This window comes from Mustela lutreola, chromosome 1, assembly GCF_030435805.1.
Source record: "Mustela lutreola isolate mMusLut2 chromosome 1, mMusLut2.pri, whole genome shotgun sequence".
Taxonomy (NCBI): domain Eukaryota; kingdom Metazoa; phylum Chordata; class Mammalia; order Carnivora; family Mustelidae; genus Mustela; species Mustela lutreola.
The window spans coordinates 153,726,523-153,751,569 of NC_081290.1; the positions used below are offsets into that span (position 1 = coordinate 153,726,523).

The window sequence follows — 25,047 nt, forward strand, 5'->3', positions numbered from 1 at the left end:
GGTCCAGGATCGAATGGGGTCCTGGGGGTAAATTTTACAGATGAACAAGTTGAGGCCCTCAGAGAAGGCGATTCATCTATAACCATGCAGGATGTGGAACAGCCGAGGGGTGTCACCTCCCAGGGTTTCCTTCCCCGGGGTCTCTGCCCTTCTGTTCCCCTCCCCAGTGGTAAGACATGTGAGACACAGGAAGGCATTGTTCATGGAGCTCTCAGACTTTCTTTCCTTGGGAATCTTAAAGAATAGAAAAGATCTTTTGAAGATGATTTCACTGCAGTCTTTCCTGGAGCTCCACATTCCTGCGATCCTCTCTAATGTGAATGTCAAGGCTAATTAAAGATCACTACTGACCCAATTTCACTGAGATTCCCACCCCCTTCTCTTCCTTAGAGTCATAAGCTATCAGGGCTGAAAGGGTCTTCAGGGGTCCTTCCTATCCTCATTCATAGTAACCAGGCCCAGAGAAGATGAGGTTGCAGGGAACTGACCAGAATCCAGCAGAGCATTCTAGCACAGCAGACTCCCCACCCAGTGCTCCTTCTGCCAGCCTTTGCCCTCTGCAGGGAAGTTGGAGAAAATCCTTACAGGGGAGCAGCTCTAAGAGGGGCGAAGTGCCTTTGTGGGGCAAAGAAAATGTTCTCAGATGAATTGTAGTGATGGTAACAACTCTGCAAATACACAAAAGCCAGTGACTTGGGGTGCCTAGGTGGCTCAGGCGGTAAGCATCTGCCTTCAGCTCAGGTCATGATTCCAGAGTCCTGGGATGAAGCCTGCATCAGGCTCCCTGCTCAGTGGAGAGTCTGCTTCTCCCTCCCCCTGCTCATATATGTGCACACTCTATCTGCCTCTCAGATAAATAAATGACTAAATAATATTTTAAGAAAATAAAGCCAGTGATTTGTACATTTCAAGTGGATGAATTGAATGGTATGTAAATTGTGTCTCAATGAAGCTATTTAAATAAATGAATGTTGGCAAGACCCCTAGGCCAGGCTAAGCTACAGAAGCAGCCGAGAGACCCATCTCAGCCTCCCTGCCACTTCTCAGACACCGGGAGGCATTCGCTCAGCTCAAGGCCTTGCTCTTGGCTGTCCTCTCTTCCTGGCACACTTGCTTCCAAAATCTGCGGGGCTGGCTCCCTCCCATCCTCACATCTTTGCTCAGAGGTCACCTTGTCCAGGAAACCTTTCCCAGCTCTGCTCCCCTTCTGTCTCTCTTCCCAGTTTCGTTGCTCTCCTGAGAGCCTCTGGTCTGTTAACACAGAAAATAAGATAATTGTTTTGTTTCTTGTTTGCCTCTCCCTGAGAGAACTGTAAGCTCTGTGAGGGCAGGGCTTTCTTCTCTCTGTTTTGTCTATGACTATATCTGCTCCCAGCTCCTAGAACCCTGCTTGGCACATTGTAGGTGCTTAATAAATAGTTACCAAATAAGTGAACAAGAGGCCCCATTACTGCTCAGGCTTCTGAATTTGCATTTCCTTGCAAGATGGTCCTGGACAGCCTGTGCAAGCTCAGGAAGCCTTGTCTGGATGGCCCTCTGTGTTTGGGCATTGGATGCACAAACATTTCCAGTTTTGCCAATTGCTGTTCCATTGGTGATAAGTATAATGAAATCGATTTAGCTTGCCTTTCTCATATTTGTCCTGCTGTTTTAAGAAGTCTCCTTTGTATGCACATACTGTATTTTCTTTTGCACTTGAAAATTTGAGTTTAAGAGGATGGATTTCACATGTAGTATTCTTACTATGATTAAAAATAGAAAAAAGAATCCTGCCTCTCTTTCCTTTTGCCAGTTGTTAGGGGCCATCTCAGCCAGGGCCTCAGAACCGTGTGCAGATTAAGCTGGAGCGTGCACAGGAAGAGTGGAGGTCTCTGCTGAAAATTCTTGCAAATTCTGTTTAAAAGTATACGGTTTTAAAGTGCTTTTGAACAAGGAGCCATGGGTAGCTGAAGTAGGACTATACCTTGGAGTTGGCTGGTCAGGGAACACTGTGTGCAGATGCAAGTAGATGTCACATAGGAGAGAAGGAGGGTGATGCCTCAGAGCTGGAGAACACAGGAAACAGAGCTGGAGAAAGGGGGAAAGCACTGGCTACTCCCACCACCATGGGGGAAATGGGAGAGGCCAATCTGTGTTCCAGCTGGAGAAGGCAGTCATGCCTGTGCACCTCTCTACCTTTCGGTTATAGGTGAGGAAGATACAGTTGGCCAGGAGAAAGGAGGGAACAGGGTATTGAACATCTTTTCCTTTCTTTACCTGCTTCCAGCTAAGCCTAGAAATTGACATCAAAGTCTGGAAGACCTCTGTACCGACTTGGTCTGAAACCCTGGAGCAGCTCTTGGAGATGGGCAACTCCAGCTAAGCAAGGGAATGAGCTAGTGAGAAGGGCTCTGTCCACTGGTAAGGGCTGGGGGAGCATGGAGGCTCCCTGTGACTCTGGACGAGTGATTCGTTACCTGCAACGAATGCAATGAATCAATTGTGTGTGTGTGTGTTAAGACTTTATTTACTTGCAAGAGAGAGAAAGAGCATGAATTCAAGCAGGGAGGGACAGAGGGAGAGGGAGAAAGAATCTGAAGCTGACTCCATACTGAGCGTGGAGCCTGACGAGAGCCTCGATCCTACGACCATGAGATCATGACTCAAGCCAAAACCAAGAGTCAGATGCTCAGCCGGCTGCGCCACCCAGATGCCCCCAGACTGGCTGTTTTGATGGCAAGCTTTACTTCTTGGTAATGAGAACACTGAGTGGGAAATTCATAGCTCTGGTTCTCAGATCTGTCACCTTTGGGTCACATGACTAGATTACCATCACTTTCCACGTGGCAGCTTCACCTTTTAACCAGAATCCTAAATGATCAAGGAATTAATTTTTGTGTCTCAGACACTGAGAGTGACAGCTAATGTCCATAGGAGCAGGACTAGAAAGAGACCAGAATGCATTTCTTACATAAGAAAAAAAGGAATCTCCCAAGAAGATGGACATGGAAGTCTTCCCCTGTGAGAGGAGGAGGGATGAATGGATGCTGAAGCCATCCAACAGCTATGGACACCCCCCCGGGCCTTCCTTTTTCCTGAGAGCCCAGACCAGAAGGGGGCTCTTTCTTGACTTCACGTGGAAGGGTAAGCTGACCAAGGAGATGGATGTCCGAGAAGTTTCCTCCAGGATGAATTACGTCCTCGCTAGGGAAGGGAGGAAGGGCTTTGGGGGCTGACAGCTGAAGACAAAGGCAAAGAAAATTTAGCTCAAAAGGAGCAGAGAAACATGCCTTCGTGAATCGCTTGGATGCTGTCAGGGCTCTGGCTAGAAAAAGAAGTACAATGTGAAGGTAAAGTGCAAGGTGCTGGAGAGGCTTTGATGCAAGAGGACCCAGTAAGTGAAGTTAAGAAAGAAGACTATTAGGGAGGTTGACACTGAAGACACAGAAAGCAAAGGCCCTAATTAGATCTTAGAACTCAGTGTCTGAAGGCAGGGTTTAATACTTCTCATGCTTCCTCATCTTAGTAAAGATGCCAGTTTTTATGTAACTTTGGTGCTGGATGTGGCGGTTACTGATGGCTAGGTCGGGGGGCAGGAAGAACTATCTGGGTGAAGCCTGGTATTTGAACTCCAGGCTGTAGATGCCATGCTACCATCTCAGCTGCAGGCCCGGTGTGGCAGGAAGAGGAGCATCTTCTGAGAGCTTTCCTTACTGTGTGCTCTTGGGCAATTTACTCCTCTGTGCTTCAGCTTCCCACACGTTAAACAAGGAGGGTGGGTTAGACAGCCTAGTCAACCTCTTCAGTTCAAAGGTCCCATTGCTTTAAATCCCTTTGGACACTGAAGTCATGAGATTCAAGTGTTTTGACATCAGAGGTGTCTTTATGTGGACCTCTGCCAGAATCTGCCTGCTTGCCACTCACAGGGTACTGGGGCGCCTATAAAGTTTTGCATGGTGGAGTGTCACCTGTGAGAACAAGTCAGATCTGCTTTTGATCCTCTCTGAGAGAACCACTTGCCCTCGGGAGAAGCATGTCTCCTGTGGGTGCTCCCTGAGCAGGAGTGGTTCTGTGCTCCGGAGGTGTCTCTACCTTCAAGTTCCAGCCTCAGCCCTTGGGGTCATCTGGAGTTTCTGGTCCCATCTGGGGGCTTCCAGTCTTGCCCTCTATCTGAATTAGATGATCAAGGGGAACACATCTGGCTCAGAGGGTATCTGGGGATGCCTGGAATTTTCTCTGAGGGTTCCTAGAGCGACCTAAGAAGACAGAAGCCACTTGCACCATATGGAAATAGGGGTTACCAAAACTCTAACTGGGTAAGCAACCCACTTGTGTCTGGCCAAACTCTCTTGGTCTCCAGGGTCGGAACAGAAACTAACCCCAAGGAAAGGCCAGTTACAAGGCTATGTGTCTTTATCACTAATAGGTGTTTAGGGGAGCAGGAGGGTCCCATATCCTCACCCCTTGGTCAGCCAAGCTTAGCTCCATAGTAAGACAGCAAGGCTTCTCCCTGTATGCTTAGCAGAGGTGGCTTGCACAAAATACTCTGGAAAACTAAGAATATTTTCAAAAAGCCAATCCCTGGACAGAGATTTCAGGGACAAGAAGCGGAAGCATCATCTTCTGACCTTGTCAGTATAATTGCATCTAAGATACACACACACACACACACACACACACACACACACACAAACACAATGGAGCTGATGGGTCCACAGTGCGTATCAGCCTCTGTTCCCTCCCTGCATCAATAACAACTTCCTGCAGAACCCACCTAAGTCTGTCTCTTCAAGACTTAGACACAACCATCCCTGCTTAGAACACAGCCACTGGAGCCCAACCATGCAGACAAAGATCCTGCCGTATCAGTTACAAGCCTGGTGGCTGCCTCATGCTGTTACTCAAAGTCTCTGGACCTCAGTTTCATCATATGTGGGATGAAATGGGAATAATAAAAAGTTATCTACTCATAGGGCTGCCATGGGACTTTAATGGGTGAATCATATAAAGCTCTTGAACTAGTCTCTGGCACATAATTGAGCTCCCCAAAAGTCCTAACCAGCATTGATAGCATCATTGCTATCATTGCTGCTGCCCTGCACACTTGCCACAATACACCCCATGTTCTCAGCACCCATGACCACACACTCCCTGCCTGCCCCTTGCTCTCCCAGGCCTCCCCATCTCTTAGCACTTATAGTTCCCCTGTCCATAAGAGCCACCCAAACTTCCCTTTCAGGCAAGCTCCTGTTCCTCCATCAAGACCCAGATCAAATACTACCTCCTCTGTCACGCCCCCTGAAGCAGTTACAGATCCCTTCTCTGTGCATACAGCTATCACGGAATTTAAAAATTGCTGCACCAGACATAAACTCCTGAAGGGCAGATGTCTTTGCAAGCACATTCCCAACACACCCCCTGGGCCACAGCAGGTGCCTGACAAATGGGAGTGGTGTGATACCAAGAGAAAGTGGTCATCAGAGCCCCATGTATCAGATAACTCCTCAATGTGGGCTTAAATAAAAAAGGCAGACCTGGAGGTTATGAGGGCGTAAGTGTCCCACCCTTCCCCCCACCCCCTGCCTATGTTCTTGTGGAATTGTCAAAAAAAATGAAGAAGTAAGGAAAAGTGATAGAGCTGCTAATTCTTGATCCAATGCCCCAAAACTGTTCCCCCACAGAGTCTCTTCTATCTCAACACACCCAGTTAGAAACCACCACCTCACCCTTCTAACACTGTGGACATAAGCTCTACCAAGTCCTATTGGTTAACTTTCCAGAATGGCCCCCAAATTTGTGCACTTAGCATCATTTCCCAAATGCTCTCTCCCCCATAACTTCATCCCTGGATCTCTTGGCTCAGCATATGCTCTCTTCCCTGAACATCAGGAAAGGGGGATCATTTTTAAATGCAGGTCTGATCCTAGAGCTTTCCTATGTAACTTCGCACTGCACTTGGCATCAAATCAAGCTCCTTGCAGGACCCCATGGCCCCTGCCTGATCAGCCCCTGACTTCTTCCCCACACTCCCCCTGATATCACTTTCCTCCCCCCACTTCCATCACCAACAACAACCTTAGCTATGCTGGGTCTTCTCACGTTCTGGAACAAGCCAGGCTTTTCCTACCTCAGGACATTTGCATATGCTGTTCCCCCTGCCTGGGAAGCTATTCCTGCCCTTCCCATAGTTGGTTCCTTTTCTTCATTTATACTCAGCCTAAATGTCAACTCTTTGGAGAGTCTTTCTCTGACACTCTTGCCCAAGGGAGGCTCTCCCCCCACCCCGCACATTATCTGAGGTCTCAGCACCAGGTTTGTTTGCTTCAAATCACTTAACATATACCATTGGTCTCATTGATTTTGTCCTTTCTTCTCAGAGAAATGGGGGACCTATGAGGGCAGGGACTGCATCTGTTGTGTTCCCTGTTGCCCCTCCACACATGGTATGGCATCCAAATGAATGCATTTTTGTTGAATGGCAGATGGCATTAAATACCCAGCACATGCCAAACAAGCTGCCATAGGAGTGTATGTGTAGCTCATTAGACCTTCAGAACAACCTCCAAAAGTACTTACAATTCACACTTTACATATCCAGAAGCCAGTTAGGAAATGAACTTGTCTTACGCCGTAAAGTCAGTAAGTGGTAGAGGTGGGAGTGACACTCAGTCTCACTTTTCCTGCCATGCCAACTGCTCTCCAAACCCCCTCACTGCCTGTAATATGGCCAAGCTTTCAGCAGACACCACCAGCCTCACCATCAGCATAAATGGCATGTCAGCATAATAGGCTCCCTTCATATATTTATTTTTCCTTTGTTCAAACTTTCAAGACATCAGATTAAAGAAGACCCCGCTGAGGTGCTTACATGACTCTGGAATAATATTTGTATGGTTGTGGATTATTATTGTATTTTTCACTTGCGTGTGGTCTTTTGGGGAAATTGGATACAATCTGTCTTGCAGGCTGCATACCGCACTATTAAGCCAGCCAACGTGAGGACCACAAGGTGGGGATGGGAAAGGTTGGGATAGGTTGACATGGGGCAAGATCAAAGGAAAACTTGCCTACTAAAGTGATCATGGCAGTGATCTCCTAACCACCTACTAGAATTAACAGTGTAAAGGGACAAGTATGATCAAAGCCTGCCAAAGCAAGGCCAGTTAGCCATGGATCCCACCAGCACAGCTTGAAGTCCAATTCAGAAAGTGTATCTACAATTAAAATCTCCACCACCAACAACAAAATAGCCAGATGTGGACCATGACATTGGTCATTGGTCATGCCAACAAAGGTTCATAATGGTAGGTACTGATATTATCCCTATTTCAGAGAAAGGAAAACTGAGGAAAAGAATGGCTCAGTAACTTCCAAAAGGTCAGAGCTGTCAAATAGGATGGGCGTCACTTCCATATTTCTACACTGCCTTGCGGCAAGCATTCCCATGGCAGGAAGACTCCAGGTTACCATGTCCCTTCTAAATATGCAGGCTTTCTTTCCCCTTCTCCAATTTCTAATATTTAAACTGATTTTCTTTATTTTTATTATTTTTTAAAAAGATTTTATTATTTATTTGACAGAGACACAGTGAGAGAGGGAACACAAGCAGGAGGAGTGGGAGAGGGAGAAGCAGGCTTCCCGCTGAGCAGGGAGCCCAATGTGGGGCTTGATCCCAGGACCCTGAGATCGTGACCCTAGCTCAAGGCAGACACTTAACAGACTGAGCCACTCAGGTGCCCCTAAACTGATTTCCTTTAATATGTCTACATCTCATACAGCCTTTTATGGGAAAAGGGAAGGAAGGCATCTGTTTCTAAACAAAATGGTCCAGTGGTGAGCAGTTAAGTAAGAGGGCAATGCCACACCCAATGCAGTCTGTGCTCCGTGCTGGTGAGTTTCCTTCTTCCCCATCAACCCAGCTACTGCTGCAGACCCCAGCGTTGTCTTGAGAAATCACAGTCCAACGCAGAGATTGCCACTGACCTTTGTTTAGCCCAGCAGTTCCCAAAAACATTTAACCATGGGAGCCTATCTTGAGAAACACCTATTCCACCTGCCAAACAAATGTGGGGAAATGCTTACCTGACCTCTGAGGGATCCGCTGGCTCTAAAAGAGGGGTGTGTGTGTGGGGGGGGATAGAGCCAGCGTGGCTTCCCCAGGGAGGAAACCCCGTAGCAGCATGACCCTTGCTCTTCCAGCTTTTCCCCCAGGTCACCCCAGCAGCCTGGCTTCGAGCCAGGTCCCTGGCCTTGGCCTTCAGGGACTTGCCCCACGCCCACCCCAGACTCTTGGAGAACAACATCTGCTGTCCCTTGAGTTTCCAAAGATTTCCCATTCTGCTTCTCTATGTTTATAATCTGAGAAACGATCGCAGAAAGGACAGGCTGAGCAAGGGACGGCTGGGGCACAGATGACCCATGGAGCCAAATGGGATGGCAGGGGGGACTCTCCTTAGGATCTGACCCACACGACTCATCACCAGGCTCTGGAAAGGACAAACTCACACCCTTAGTTGCCCTTGAAGCTTGACAATTTATGAGGTGGTCCGTGCGCATTACATTCCTGCATCTCCCCGAACTCTTATGTACCGTTGCCATCTTCCCCGTGATATCCAGTGGAGGAGGAGGTCTTGCAAAGGGGAAGGGCAATGTCCAAAATCACAGCAGGGCGTAAGTGATGACCAGGATCTTTGTCTGGGACACATGACCTATTGGGAGCTCTCTCCTGGCATCCCCCCTGCCACCTTCCCCATCCATTTGGGGGTGCCATGGTGTGGCCGAGAATCCAAGAAGGATAACTTGGCCGTCCTGGCGATACAGAGGGGTTGGGGGGAAGTTTGATACCGATAGAGCAAAGGACGGTTTAGATGGGGGTCTTAGACTGCAATAGAGTTGGAAATGGAAGACTCAGATGGGAGAGAGAGGAGCCCTCCCCAACCACAGCACCCCCCCACCCCTGCAATCTACTCTCTAGAGCACGTTTCCCTGGGCTGGGGAGCTGCAGCCTGGGGATCGGAGGGCAGCAGGTGTGGAGGCTTCAGCAGAAGGCACAGTCACTGTGCCCATCCCTGGACACCTCAGCCACCACCGGGGGTCTATGAGGGCTCTCTCAAGGTTTGCAGAGCAAGGACATGTGTGTCAGCCCTTGTGACACTGGCTTTGCTCCAGAATCTATCACCAAGTGATTCTCTTGGTCCTGAAACAAATGGTGTTCTCTGAATGCTGCACACTTTCCTCCAAGGTCTGGAGAAACAGGGACTCCCAGGGCCTCAGCATGGGCAGTCACACCAGTTCACTGCCCAAGCAGATGGCCTGGCTCTGAAGACAGGGTCCCCACATTCCCTAGTCTTCCTGATGTCAGTGGCAGTATGTGTGTGCATGTGAATGGGAGTCTACCCAAAAAAGAAGGGACAGACCAGATGGACTGTCAGCCCTGCCGCCTTCAGTGTGGCTTCTTGCTTAGTGTCCCAATACCCCAGTGGAGCTAGCTAGCTATTTAGCTCTTTCCAGCCCTTCTCTGGGGCAGGTCCCTGGTGCTGCAGACTTGGGTTGGACCCTGGCTCCAGCCAGGAGCCACTGGCTGGGTGAGACCTCCTCCAAGAGTGGGTGCTGCTTCTCAGAGTTCCCCACTTCCCCTCAACTTCTTGTTTCTGTGAGAGCTAGGGAGGACTGCCGCCAGTGTTCTGAGGGACAGAGGCAGCTGGCCTGAGGCTTCTTTCTCTTGGGGACATTTCCAGCTGGGACTGTCCTGGACTGGAGTGGGCAGGAGGCTTCATCTGGGAGGCAAGTTCCCAGAGTGTGGGGGACTCTGTTGGCAGCACAGTTGGATTCAGGACTAGGTTCCTGAGCTCTGAATGTCAGGATCAAGTTCACTGGCCTGAACATTTGGCTGGCCTTTGAATTAAACTCCATTTTTGCACAAGTGACTAGGGGCATGCAGATTGCAAAGGGCCAGCCAATCTGGAAAAGGTAAGGAGGCAAAGCTGTTCCATGAAGGCCAGAGCTTGGCTGTCCTCGGCAGACCACGTGGGGTAAGGCAGCAGAGGGCATCCACTGGAGAGTGCTCTGCAGATGTTCATGAACATGGTGGCACCGAGGGTCCATTGGAGCACCTAGAGGAGCTGTGGGGTCCAGAGATGAGAACCCATAGGACAAGGAGGTGGGGCCAGAGAGAGGTGGGCATGGAGAGCAGCTGTCTTCCTACCCCAGGTCATACAAGCTCATGCCCTCTGGAGTCAGGAACCTCTGGACTGAGTCTCCTCAGCAGCATCTCTGCTTGAATATTCATAGTGAAAGCAAACTCACTACTTCTTGGGTCTTGGGACATTCTTTCCATCATGGATGGCTCCTGCTGTTTGAAATGTCTGCCACACGTTGAATCAATAACTCTCCCTGTAGCTCCCTCCATCTTTTTGGGATAACCATCTGCCCCTGATATCCCTTCAAATGTTGGGTTTCATGCATCCCCAGTCTTCCTCAGATTAAATGTTCCAAGTGTCCCCCACATGATGCAACCTTCACCCCCTCCTCTCCTAGAACTTCCCCCCTGCTGAGTTCCCGTTTCCCCTGAAGTATGCTCTGAGACACACCATGAGACAACCATGGCACTCGTAGTCTGTCTGACCATCAATGGTGTGAGACTCTGCCTTGACCCACTAATCTAAACTCAAAAGGGCTTCTCAGGTGGTGCCTAGAGAATTCCACTGCTGTAGAGGTCAGTGCTGTCTGACTGGGCTCTGGAGGATTCTGGGGCTCCTTGGAGACCGTCTGGGGCCACAGGGGGCATGAAGAGGGTGGGGCCAGTGGGTGGGGTGCGCCTGCTCTGGTCCTGCCATTCCTACCTAACTAGAACAAAAGTATTTGAGCATGTTTTAAAATGGGGCTGCTACATAGACTTGGGTTTGAAGCAAGAGCACCACAGCTTAAAAATGTCCAAAACTGCTGGCATTGCCTAACGTGATTTAGTCTTCTGTCACATGCCATCCCTGGGCCATCTCCCCGCTCCCATCGATGTGCAAACACCTCAGCTCAGGCCAGCACCAAAGAAAAGGGGCCATTACCCCCAGACTGGGAGACCCAGGGCACTCCATCCTTCTGCTCCCATGGACATGTGAACCCCTGGCTCTGCTCTGTTTGTAGGAACACAGAGGTCATGGGCAGGTGCAGCGGGCTTGCACATGGGTGTGGGGGATCCCTGTACCACTCACATGCTCTCAGTGTGGGCTGCATGAGCATCACATGATAGGGACTCGGGGATCGGGACAAGCAATGCCCACGTGGTGTGCAGGTATACTGAGTGTGCAGGAGGCAGGCGCCAGGGGGCCCCCAGCTGGAAGGCAGGGCCCTGTCCCAGCCAACAATAAGGTCATTTCCCCAGCCTCCTGGTTGGGGGTGTGGGGGACACTCACAGGGCAGCGTCTCAGCGCTATTCTTCTGGATCATTATGCAGAGCTGTAGCACCAGTTGGGGGGCGCTCTCCAGGAAGGTCTCAAGGAGGCGCAACATGTTGACGTCTGCATATTCGTACATCATAGCCCAGTAGAAGCGTCGCTGGTGTTCCTTCTGCCGCTGGCTCTGAATTCCCAGGTACATGGTGCGGATATACCTGCCGAGAGAACAAGACAGAGCACAGAGGGCATGGGTAGGGGCAGGGAATGTGGGAGGGTCACCCCATCCCCCAAAACCAAGACTGCCTGTGCCCATGTCCCCTCCTTCGCTCTGACATCTTCCAGATGCTTGGACCAGGGTTTTTTTTCCCCAGCCCCCAGACAGGGTGCTAAGTCTTTGGGGTGGAGGAGTTGGGGGTGGAGGGGATGGGCAGTCCAGGGAAGGGGTGTCTTAGTCAAGTCCTCCCCTTCCTGGCCTCGGTTTACTGATCTAAAAAAATGAACAGTGGAAGAGTGGGACCAGATGATCTCCCAGGGCCTGCCAGGGATGCATCACAGGTGAGCTCTGAGGACGTGATTGTTCTCACATTCAGGACCCCAGTGGGAACGTTCCATCAGGATTTCCCCTCTGCCATGTAGCCCTGCCCCTCTCTGGGGGAGGAGGAAAGGGAAGGAGCATTTGTGAATCTCCTACAGGAGATTTGTGAATCTCCGACCAATCGCAGATTGGTCAGCCACGTGGGGCCAAGGTCCTGGGTGACAGTTAGGTGTCCCTCTCGTGTAGGACAGACAGGGAGCCGCTGCACCATCCCAGCTTGGGCTCCACATCTGGATGGTAGAATGACAAGGAACTGGCCCATGGCTGTTGGACAGAAAGTTCAAGCATTCCACTAGGGAGACACGGAACCGGCAACAGAGCCTCTGTCCAAGGGTGGCATAGGACACAGTCATTCTGGTGTACTGACCCTGCTCTCTCAGAGAGGGACAAACAGCAAAGAAAGTGGGATTAGGTAGAGGGCACGGGCTCAGGATTCAAATGCTGGTTCTGTTATTTGCCAATTGTAGGAACTTGTATGAATTACTCCAACTCTGTGTCCCTGCTACCCTTCTTCAACATGGAGAAGAGAGTCAGCATCATGGGCTTGGAAGCGAGATCAGAGAGATAACAGCCATGGTGGACATGCCTCTCGGGTACCCATGGCTCACTTACACCTGAATTTTTCAGAAGCTGTCTCTAAGCCACAGTGAAGGGGAGGATGAAAGGTACATCTAAGATAGCCAGCGGTCTCTGAGGCTGAGCCCGGGACAGAAAGGTTAGTAGGGCCAGGAAGAAAGTGAGGTTCAGGATCTATTTAGGATCAGGAACATGAATCGCATCCCAAGGGCCACAGCCAACAGGATAGAACCACATGTGTGACCTTGACTGTCCCCTGGGAATGTATAATGTGCCCTCTAAAACACTAAGCATGAATTAGCAAGGTTGAGAGAGCAGGGTTGATATACTGTGTGGTCCCTGTGGTCCTCAGGCACAGCCAGCAGCCTAGCTGGGCTGCTAGGCACTCTCTCCTCTCTGTCGCCATCACCACCCCCAGCCTCGTCCCCACTAGCACCCCTCTTGCCTCAATCACAGCAAGGGCCTCCTAATTGGCCTCTCAGTGTCCACTCTTGCCCCAGAACACAGCAGTTTTTTGAAAATCGTAAATGCAATCATGTCATCCCCCTGCTTCTTCCAACCCTCCCACGGCCTCCCATAATGCTTAGAATAAGATTCAAACTGCTCTCGTGGCTCATGGAACCCTGTCTGCCTCTCCAACCCCATCTCCCACTCTCTCCCCACTCCTTTCTTGTATCTTCTCGGTCTCTTGAAGAGCCCATAAGCTTGTCTACTGTTCACACCATCTCCCCAGTGCCAATGGAATGTAGAAGGAATTATCCTGTCTTCGGAGGCTGAGGGGTCCTGGTGGGACAGCACTGTCACAACACCGTGAAGGCATCCCACACCCATTTCTGCAGGAAGTTCAGGAACAGCATCATCAAGCCAGTCACAGAGAGGGGCTCAGTATCTCCCCACTCTGGCAGCAATGGGAGGAGCAGGGAGTCACTTAAGACCTTATACTGATGTTACAGATCATGCTTTAGAAGCAAAGATTCAAAAAGCATGCATTTATAAAATAGCTTAAAACAGTAAGGAGATATCGGGAGGGAGACAAACCGTAAGAGACTCTTAGTCTCGGAAAACAAACTGAGGGCTGCTGGGGGGTGGGGTGGGAGGGAGAGGGTGGCTGGGTGATGAACACTGGGGAAGGTATGTGCTATGGTGAATGCTGTGAAGTGTGTAAGCCTGACGATTCACAGACCTGTGCCCCTGGGGCAAATAATACATTATATGATCATAAAAATAATTAATTAAAAAAAAAAAAACCCAAACAGTAAAAAGATGCTGCTCTCCAATTTCAAATGGCAGGCCTCTCTCCAGAGTGCTAATCATGTACCAGACCCACCGATGAACAAATGCTCCAGGGGACTCCGGGCCCATGCAGTGGGACACAGAGCAGCCCTACTGAGCCACTGGTGTGACCTGTGACAAACACCTTGGCAACGAGGAGCATGATCCCAAACCAGATGAGTAATACTGTGTCTATCTCTCTGGATCCCTAAGAGCCTTTGTGCTACAGTATCTCTGAAGACACCCACCCAGCCTCCCTGGGATAGACACCGTATTTCCCTCCTGACACCCGCCCTGCAATGAGCAGAGCAACAAACCTGCTGGAAACTAAAGCAGGCAAAGCTGGGGATGAGGACCAAGGGCAGGGCAGCTCCGTGGGGGGGCTTGGTGGGGGCAGGAGGTGCATCTGGTTAGCCTGCTGTTGGAGTCCTGCAAGGCCTAGTGGGGGCACATCTGGTCATTGCCGTTTAACTTACTGGTAAACTGAGGCTCTGGAGTGAAACAGAGCACTGAATTGTGGTTCTGTTTCAGGTTCTGTGACTTATGGGCTGTGTGTGTCCCATGAGTCATCTGCAAATCAAGGGACTGAGGGAGGCTGGGAAAAGGGCAGGGATGGTGTCAGAAAGCTACAAGGTCACTGAGAGAAAGAGAGACAGAGAGTGAGACAGAAAGACACAGAGATACAGAGACAGAGTGAGACAGAGATACAGAGACAAGGAGACAGACTGAGACAGAGAGACAGAGATACAAAGAGACAGATACAGAGACAAAGAGACAGAGAGAGATAGAGGGACAGAGAATGAGACAGAGAAACAGAGAAAGAGTTACAGAGACCAGCAGGGAGAAACACATACCCACAGAGAAGAGACACAGAACGAGAGACAGAGAGAGATGTGGGAGGGAACAGAAAGAGAGAGAGCGGAGAGGAAAGCAGGGTCACAATTTGGGGTCTGAGGGAGAGGATCAACTGGAAGAAATCAAGGCAAAGATAAATTTGGGGAGGAGAGGGCTTACTGTAAGGAGATAGGGTCACAGGTAGTCTTGGAGGGGTATGGGAGAGCATCCAGGTGGAGGGAAGGGTCGATTTGGCCAGATCTGATGGTGGCCTGGGAAGGCAGAGCCGTGGAGGACAAAGGTGCGCTGGCTGAGGTCGGGGCTTCAGGTCCAGAAGCTCTGCGTGAACCCTGAACAGCCATGTGCCCAGTGGAGCCTTGGTGCCTTGGGTCTCACAGATCAGATGCAGGCTCCAGGACCCCAAACTGAACTCTATTCACATGAGGCAGCTGCAACACACATACTATGGGCCACAAATTCCCACAGGGACCAGATCACAAATTTATACTCCTTCAGGGGTACACTCAGACCACAGACTCTGCTTCTCCCAGCCTCACAAGGTGGCCCAAGGTGGAGGAATGCTTATGTGGCAGAGCCAAACCTACTTGTCCAGGACCCAAGCCAAGGTAGCATCAGCACTCAGATTCACCTAAGTCTGCACTGCCAGGGCAAAGGGAACACTTAATCTGCCCTCTCCTCCCCATTTTCCCCAAGTTGCCGGCCCCTTTGCCTGTCATGGCCATGGAAATGGAAGGCAATGGTCCCAGAACACGCTGACTCAACTATAACATCTGTCGGAGAAACCAACCTTGAATTTCTTCTGTGAGCGGATATCGCAAGGTATGGGAAGAAACGAGGGTGGAAGTGAGCAAAGCCAGAGCCTCTACCGCCACGCTGATGAGCAAATAGATGCTGGCAGTCCAGAGTGCACCAGGATTAAGTCCAAAACCAAATTTGGACATCTTGCCTCCTGAGACCCCAGCACAACCAGCCTCCTACCCTGTAGTGGGAGCAACATCGCAGAATCCAGTTCAGGATTTCGCAATGAAGTGCCTTCTACCTAATTCCACACCATCTGGCTCCTGCACCCTCCTCTTCTATCCCCGAGTCTTGAGCTCCCAGGAGGCCACTGAGGGTGCACGTAAAATCCTGAGTGGGTCTAGGTGACCTCTGAGGCAGCCCAGCCAGCTGTGTTCGCCTTAGCCCTTGTGCAAAGCATGGCCACAAGGTGGCGCCAGACCCTAAGCGAGGCGGGAAAGCTTCTCTGCTAGGTGATCTCATCCCCAGCAGGCAGCCTCCTAAGGCCTGCACCCTTCCATTCGCGGCACTGGGGTGCAGGTGACAGGCGAGGCCTAGGGCAGGGCCAGATGTGCTGAGTCCCCAAAGATAGGCTGTTGCTCCTCCAAAACCCTCATCTTTCCCCCTTCCCTGGCAGGTTCCGAAAGCTCACCATCCCCTGGACATTAGTTTAGGAGATAAGAGATTAAGTCCAGCTCTCTTCCTGGATTTGCATCTACATCTTATGACCCCTGTCATGACATCTCTCTTCTAAGGACTTTGGATGGTGAAATGCATGGGTCTAAAAGCAGGGCGGCGTATGTCGCGTCGTAGAGCAAGGGCTCAGACCGGGCCTGGTCTCTAGGCTGTAGAGCCACATGGCCTTGGACCAGTCACTCCCCAGTCTGGGCCTGCTTGATTCATCATCACAGAGGGCAACTGGAGGACCTGAAGCTTCCAGTGGTTTTACAACTTTGTCCTTCCTCAAGTAAGTGGCTTCGTTGAGTCTGAAATCTGGCCCGGCATCTTTACCAATAATACTAGCTGATGTAGGTATGGCATCCAGGTGCCAAGCACTGTTCTGAGAATTTCGTACTTGGGAATCCATTCAATCCTCATAGTAGCCTCTTCAATATTACCCCCATTTTCCAGATGGCGAACGAATCTGTGCTTAATGAATATTCCTCAGTTCTGGGCCCATTTTTCCGCTGGCTGTGTTACCTTAGGGGACATCCCCTAACCTCTCGGAGCCTCAGTTTCTGTATCTTTGAATTGCCTGGCCCAGAGTGCGACCCCAGGAGATGCTGAACAAATGAATGCATGCAATCATGCCCTCTCTGAGGGTCACAGGTGCTCAAACGCCTGTGAGACTAGCTGGGAGAACAGAAGACTCAGAGGAAAGCTGTTGCTGCCTCCTGAGGTACTCCCCTCTCATCTTTCCTTCAGCCTACTCTGCCTACTTCCTTTCCCAGGTCTGTCTCTTCCGCTTACTTTGTAAACCATGAATTGTTTAAAGCTCCTCATATCTGCCTCCAGAAGAAACTTCTAGTTCTCTAAACACATTCTCACCCTTATACCAGCCCCTTGAAGGAAGATACTTTATCTTCTTCCTCCCATTGGCTCATCTGAGGCTCAGAGAGGTAGAGTGATTCCCCTAAAGGCACACAGCCAATGCTAGTTCAGGCAAAGCAAAGAAGGCCTTACCCAAACTATGTTGCCCCACTGGGAGTTAGCTGTAGTTCTGCCTAAAACTGGCTAGGACGGGAAATAAATGATTTCTAAAAGAGGTAGGAGGCTGAACAGATTTGCTCTCTGGGCCTGCAGTCACCTGTGGCTTCTTGTGACACTCTCAGAAACAGTACTTTGAAACCTCTGATTATGAAGAACAACCTTCTCTCAAAGCCCCAGTTTGGTTTTGCGGGGCCTGAAATTTAAAGAATCTTCTTTCAGAAAAATAAAGTCTACTAAACATTTAAAGTAGAAATAGCACCAATTCTGTACTTTTTTTCCCCAAAAAGGAGAGAAAAGAACACTTTCCCATTCAGTTTAGGAGGTTAGCATTCCTGATATCAAAGCCAGAAAAACACTCTATAAGAAAATAAAACTACAGGCAATATCCCTCTTAAAAACAGATTCAAAAGTCCTCAACAAAATATTAGCCAATCAAATTCAATAACATACAGAAAGAATGATACACCATAGCCAGCTGATATTGGGAATGAATGCAAGGCTGATTCTATGTGCAAAAATCAATCAGTGTGGTCAATGATACAAATAAAGCAAAACACACATTACAGTAATTGATGCGGAAAGAAGGCATTTGACAGAATTAGACATTGATTCATGATTTAAAAGAAAGAAGAAGAAATTCTCAACAAACTCGAAATAAAAGAAAAACTTCCTTAACCTGACAGATGAAGGACACCCACCAAACCCACAGTTAATATCATATTCAAGATAAAAAGTTGAATTCTTTCCTCTTAAGATCAGAAACAGGCAGTGATGTCTGCTCTTTCCACTCCTGCGTGGTATCATAGTAGAAGTCCTAGTCAGTACAGTAAGTCAAGAAAAAGACAAAGTATATATAGATTGCAAAGAAGGAAGTCAAATTGTCCCTATTTGAAAATGCTTATCATTATCTAGATGGGAAATCCCAAGGAATATGCAAAAAAGCTCACAGAATTAATTAGTAAGTTTAGCAAAGTCTCATGATACAAGGTCAGTATATAAAAATTAAATATATTTCTGTAGACTACTAATGAAAAATTGGAAGTGGAAATTTTAATAATATATACCACTTAAATTAGCTCCAAAAAATGAAATGCTTAGAAATAAATCTAATAAGATATACAAGGTTTGTATGCTGAAGCTGTAAAACACTAATAAAAAAGTCAAAGAAAATCTAAATGTACATGGTTTGAAAGACTAAATATAGTGATGATACATAATGACAATTATCTGCAAATTAATATATAGGTTTAACATGGTTTCAGTAAGGTCCTAGCAGGAATTTTTGCAGATATAAACAAGCAATTCTAAAATTTATATGGGATGGCAAAGGAACGGAACAGCCAACAGAATTTGGGGGGGAAATAAAGATAAATTTAAAGAACTCACACTACCTGATTTTAGAACTTACTATAAAGCTACAGTAATTAAGACGGTGTGGTGTTGGCAAGAAGAAGTAAACACATCAATGGAGCAGATGAGCCCAGAAACAAATCTACACGTATAGGGGCAACTGATTTTTGATCCAAGGTGCACAGGTCATTCAATGGAGAGAAGATAGTCTTTTCAACAAATGATTTGGGCACAATTAATCCTTCCCATGCAACCACTAACTTAAAATGTATCAGAGATTCAAAGCTGAAACTGTAAAACTTTCAGGAGAAAATCTTCATGATCTCCCGTTCGCGAAGAGCTCTTAGAAATAGGACAGCAAAAACATGATCCATAAAAGGAAAAAAATCGAATTGGATTTCATCAAAATTAAAAACTTGCGCTCTGTGAATGACATTAAGAGAATGAAAACACAAGCTGTGGAACGGGGGAAAATATTTGCAAATCACATATCCCACGAAGACAACTAAGAACTTGTACCCAGAATAGGTACAGAACACTCAAAACTGCCTACGCACTAGAAGGAGGGCAGAGGAGTCCAAGCAAAGGAGGAGCAACAGGCCTCCCTGCCTTCCTCTCCTGGGCCTGGCCCTGAGCATCCGTTGAGGACCAGACTCTGCTGATGGCCCCACAGGTGGGAGAAGGAATGGCTGAAGGGCACTGATACGTTCCCAGAGGCTGCCCTGAACCTGGGGAAGGGGATCAGTGTGTAGGGGCTGCAGGGATATATGTCAGAGTCATCCCCACTGTCCTACCCAGAGGCTGGGCATAAGCTGTTGTGGGGGCTGCTGAGGTGAGGCCAGGGACCTAACTGTGGACTCAGGTATCCATCTTAGCACTCTCCAGCTTCTTCAGGGACCCAGTTCTTGAGCTCTTCTGTTCCACCCAGGGAGGGCTGCTCACTTCAGAGGGTGGTGCCTCAGGCCCCCGTCTGGCCTTGGTCCCTAAAGTTTCCCTTAGGAAGGGAAGGCAGAACCCAAGACTAGGGTGACATACTGAAGCAGGAGGTACAGACAGGTCTTGCTGGCACACAGGCAGGGCTTTGACAGCAAGTTCCAAACACCCCAGACCTGCCTTCCTCCTCTGCACGCACATCTCCTGGCTCAGGGCCAGCTGGTGTCACTGTGATAAGGCTGCTCCTCCAGAGCCCACATGGCTGTCAGGGAAGGACCGTGACCCCAGGAAGCCACTAGGAATCTGCTGGGTGCAGGCCGGGGGAGCCTACCACTGCCCCTGCATTTCACCTGCAGCCCACAGGTGCAGAGCCAGCCCTGGTGGGAAGGGGAGGCCAACTAGGGGCAGGGGTGGAGAGTGGTGGGGGACCTCTTCCTTCTTGCCTCAGGGGCATCTGCAGACCCAGTCTGATGGCAGAGCTGGAACAAATCACACAACACAGCTCCTGCCCTCTCCGTGGGGCTCCTGGCCACCTCGAGGAGCGCCTCTTGGTTCACAGCAGAAGCACTTACCCAGGACACACAGGACTTGACACAGAGACCACCACAGGAGGCGCCACCCACATTCCTCTTGGCCATAAGATGATGAACCCATCACCGGTCAGCAAATCCCCTCCCTTCCTAGCTGGCAGGGGCCCCAGGCTCCATCCAAGCAACTGGAAGGGCAATCTCTTCCCTTCAGCCAGTGCAGAGATACAATTGGTTCCTCACAGTGGGCTGTCCTCTTGGGCCCTGGACCATCGTGCAATCGGCTCAGGACAAATGGGATGCCAAGGCTGAGGTCATGCGAGGACACAGCCCTGCACCCGGCTGCCAAGCTGCCAGGAGGTCCACAGGGCTGGGCCACCAGACCAGGCTCCTCACACACCAGGGAGGGGGTGGTAGAGGTTCAGTTGCTCTTGGTGGGGAGCAGACCTCAGTGGGAAAGATCCCAAGGAGGGGGCTGTTCCTCCTTGCCTTCATGATACGGGAAGACCCCCTCCCCGAGGCCTTGTCCTCCTTCTACCCTATCCTGTGGTTGCTTCCGTGCCTACAGCCTCGCCCCACCAGCTGGACAGCATCCTGCCTTCCTGGCCCTTCTCACCTCACTCCTCCCCCTCAGCACCCTCCCCACACCCTTGTCCCCCCCAAACACAGCCTCAGCCCTTCACTCCAAACGGCTGTTCATTGTTCCGAAAGTCCCAAACTGCAGAATGTCTCAGGGTCCATACTCGGAGGCAGGAGTAGAGGACAGTGTAACAACAGCACAACAGCTCAGAGTAGTAAACTTAACAGCCACACAGTACCCCCAGGCCCGCAGCTTGACCTGCACCATCTCATCTAACCACGTCAAACCCCAACGCAAGGAGGCAGGCGTCATTATCAGCCTTCAGAGACAAGGAGGCTGAGTCAGGAACTTGCTGGTGTCACCCAGCCAGTGTTTGTTGACCCCACACATGCCCCCGAGAGCCCTGGGAATCTTTCTTTTAGCCATAACTGCGGGGCTGCTGTGTATGTGCGTGTGGTAGTTAAAACCTGTCACTCCCATGGGACCCGAAGCCCAGGAGAGTAGGCACTGAGCCTAGCTTTGCACACCTTGCACCCCCAGCCCCTGGCGCAGCCCCCAGTGCACGGGATGGGCTGGGAGGACAAATGCTGACTGAATGAGGTAGGAGGGCCGGGCCTGAATCCCCACCTCTAGGGCTCGAAGCCCCCCATCTGGGTGGCCACACTACCTGGTGGCTCCTGAGAACCCCGAGGTGAGGACGTTGGAGAGACTGGCAGTCTGAGAGTTCTCCAGCAGGACCTTGGCTCACCAAAGAGAACCCCAAAGCCCAGGGGTGGGTTTGGGCCAAGGCCATAGGAGCACTCAGGCCCCCAACAGCCTGTCCAGGGCTGCCTCTGCCCCCGGCAACCAGGCCTACAGGGCACCCATGGCAGTGGTGACACATGCACTCCTTTGTGGCCAAGAATTATTCCAGCTCTTTCCTGAAAGGCTCGGAAAGCTGACCTCAAACTCAAGGCACACTTCTTCTCTGAAATTAACAGTAATAGAATCATTCACCTGGATAGCTCTTCGCTATTTGAAACAAAAAGTCTTTCTTTATATTTTGGTTGCGTTTAAGTACAAGTAGCCATGCCTCCAGGACCCCCATGATACACCTCGACCCTTACCTGGGTGGGTGTGGCCCACACTCTCTCTCTCTCACACACAGGTATGCAACTGCATTCAGACGAAGTCCACCCCCAAGAACCCACTGCACACCACCACACACGGACACACATGCACACTGTTCTCAGTGCCCTCACACTTAGCACAGAGACATGCTAACTACACACGACATTCACAGGCCCACACAGCCACACGGCACTGATGCAGCGTGTCCCACACAGCACGGAGATACACATGGTCAAATTGTCATGGACATGTGCGTACTACACACCTCTACGCTCTGGCTGTACAGACACCCGTAGGGCACACACTGTGTCTCTGAGTCTCTGTGACTCTGGAGCACAGGGGGGTGGTCTCCTACCAGGGCTTCCCCCTACCACCACAGTACCACCTGTCATTAGGGCCTCCTTGAGGAGGACGGGCAGACACGGAGGACAGAAGGGGCTGCTGCGCCACTGTGAGTCTGGGCTCTTGTCTGGCCCATCCTTCTCGGGGTGGAAACGGAAACACTGCCTCTCGTGCCCCCTTCCCATTTCTGATCACATCCCAGGGCTGGAAGGATCCAGGATCGGTGGCCATGCAGTGGCTGTAGAAGAGAGTGGCCCGAAGGCAGGGCAGGGGAAGGAGACTCCATAGGGCTCGTGTGGACACCGCACCAGCCTGGGGCTTGTCGCCTGCTGTGAATTGCTGAGCTGGGTCACCAGGGCCACTCAGGAAGGTGTCAGCTGGGGGGCTCCAAGGCTGCTGGGACATAGAAGCTGTGCTCCTACCTGCATGCCTTTGACTCAGCGCCCGGTAGGAGGCCCTGTGGCTGTTCCCTGTGGGCCTGGAGCGAGAGCAAACAGCAGGAACAAGCAAAAGTCCTCCCAGTCCTTCCAGATCATTCACAGACCTTGGGGGTAAGGGGGTCAGCACCTGAGTCATCACAGACAGGGCCAGGGGACAGCCTACAAGCCTCTGCCAGGTTAGTATTATCACCATTCCCATTTTACAGAGGAGGATTTCCAAGCTGACCTAGATTTGGTCACCTGGGTGGCTCCCCCTTTGGCTCCACACCCAAGGATTCAGTATCCTACCACCCCCACCTCTCTACTACCCGCTGACCACATCTAATGGCTCTCCACCCCCAGCCCCTCCTGGTGTGTGCCTGTCTCTATGTCCTCATTGATGCTGTCCAGAGAGCCAACAGCTGTGGCTCCCTGCTCCTTCTCATGGAGTTCACAGCCCACAGGTAAGAGCAGGAGCCCATGGAGTCCACAGTCCATGTGCCTTACACCACGTCAGGGTCAAATGATTTTCCTCCCTATCCTCCTCTTATAGGGAGTCTCCAATACAGCAATAGCTCCCATTTATTGGGTTTCCCTGGAAGCCAGGCACAATGATAGCACTCTATACATATTAAGTCATTTGACACAAAAACTTGAAGACTATCTACAGTGAAAAAACGGAAGCAAGAGAAAGCCCAGGGACCCAGAGACTGGGATTCACACGAGGTAGCTGGGGTCCAAACAGGCTGCTTCTAACCCTGTACACTATATTCTCCTGTTCGTTAGCTTTCTCTCATTCCCCTTCCCTCCCCATCTCATTTATTCCTTTCAACAACCCCATGTTGGATAACCTATGAGCCCCATTTTACAGATCAGGAAACTGAGACTCAGAGGGATTAAACAGTATGTCCAAATTAGAAAGCCAAATTTAAGCCTTCATTTGGCTCTGTTGGCTGCCTGTTTTCCCCTCCTCAAGGCCTCTTTCCAGACCCTACCACAGCTCTGTTTTCAGCCCACACTGGGGCAAAGTCACTTATGGAAACATGTTTCCCAGCTAGATTTTAACCGTGTACCCCCAGTGGCCCAAACCCACCACGGCGACATCAATCAGGGGTGCTAAAGTCAATACAGCCTCTGCACAAATGGAAGGCTGGTCTCATTTGGCCAAGAGATGCCTGCAACCCCAACTTCGAATACACGAAATGCACATTCCCCAACACAGATGGCCAGAATGGGGTCAGGAGCTCAATGAAAAAGCAGGAAAGACTTGGACTGTGCACAAGAGAAAACTTACCAACCAGACTGGCAGGATAATGCTATAATGAGACAGGCTTTCTGCCCCTCTCTGGACAGTTCAGGAAGACAAAAGCAAATCAGTTGGGGCTGTGAGATGTCAGATACCCCCAGCTCCCAGAGGATAGCAGCTGCACCTGCCCGGGGCCCTCTCGGCCCTAGCATTTTATCACAGGTACAGAACCATGCACCCAACACCCACATGAGCACATACACATGTATCTGTGCACAAGTCCACCTGTGGGCTCCCTCAAAACCACTCAAAATGCCAGATCCAGTGGCTCGAGGGGACCAGCAGCCTGGCACAGGGGAATATATATGCCCACACAGACCCAGCTATGGGCCACGGGCTCCCTCTGAGTATGGGCATAGACTCTAGAACCTTCCACTTCCTAGCTGGCCCTGGAAGCCCCTACTTGCCCCCACCCTTGCCACACACATACACACCCAACCCACACACACACACACACACACACACACACACACACACACACACTCCAGCTGAAATGCCTTCGGTGTGGAGGAAAGGTGGAGGGGCTAGCTGCCAGCTCACCCCTGAGAGCAGCGCATCAAATCAGAGCTATTTTTAGCCCTTCTCTCCAGTGTCCCTGACATCAGCTGAGCAATGGTGGCAGACTCAGGGCATACATCTGGGAAAGCAGGCATGAAATGGCATTTCTTTGCAAGGGCCCAGGAGAAATAGCAGGGGGAAGCAGCATAAAGCTTTAGGGAAGGGAGGAGGCTTCAGTGGGAGTCATCCAGTGGTCTTCTGGATGGGTCTTGGTGGAAGGGTGGCCTAAGCACCCTCTAACATCCCCAGGCTCAGAAGAGCATGGTGTGGGCAGAAACTGCCCCAGTCTTCCCTGTCTCCTTCTCCACCAGGGCTACTCCTCCGAGACGTGGCAAAAAACTTGATTAAAAATCTTGAAACACTTTGAAAACCTACATATTGGAGAAATGCTTCTTGTTCCCCATTATAAGTACCCAGAAGGCCAGAGACCAGGAGGCTAAGTTTTGGGGCTTGGTTTATCTTTGCATATCAAATGCATGATACATCGCTGGGCACTTGGTAGGCATTCAGTGTTTGTTCCATGGAAGAATGAATCAATCAGACAGCCTGTTGATAAAATTCTTGAGCTCTAGGAAGTTCATACATTTATATTCTAAGTGCCCAGGGCAGGTATAAGGAAAGCCTCCCTATCTCCAGGCTCAGGGTTGCCCTGAGTCTCCACTGGGACATCCCAGACCTGGAGTTCGCACGGCTCAGAGGGACTTCTCCCCACCCTCCGCCCCTCCTTCCTCTTGTCCTCAAGCCTCACTCTGGCCCAGCCAGGCCCCC

The 25,047-nt window shown here is 50.4% G+C and overlaps 1 protein-coding gene across 1 annotated transcript in view; it reads right to left on the bottom strand.

The window, feature by feature from the left end:
• The window catches only part of XKR6 (XK related 6), a 299,975-nt gene that overhangs the window by 15,539 nt on the left and 259,389 nt on the right, over positions 1-25,047 (bottom strand). Inside the window, exon 2 of the mRNA XM_059177234.1 lies at positions 11,388-11,584. Coding sequence (XP_059033217.1) covers positions 11,388-11,584 — 197 coding nt within the window. The remainder of the gene's footprint in view (positions 1-11,387; positions 11,585-25,047) is intronic.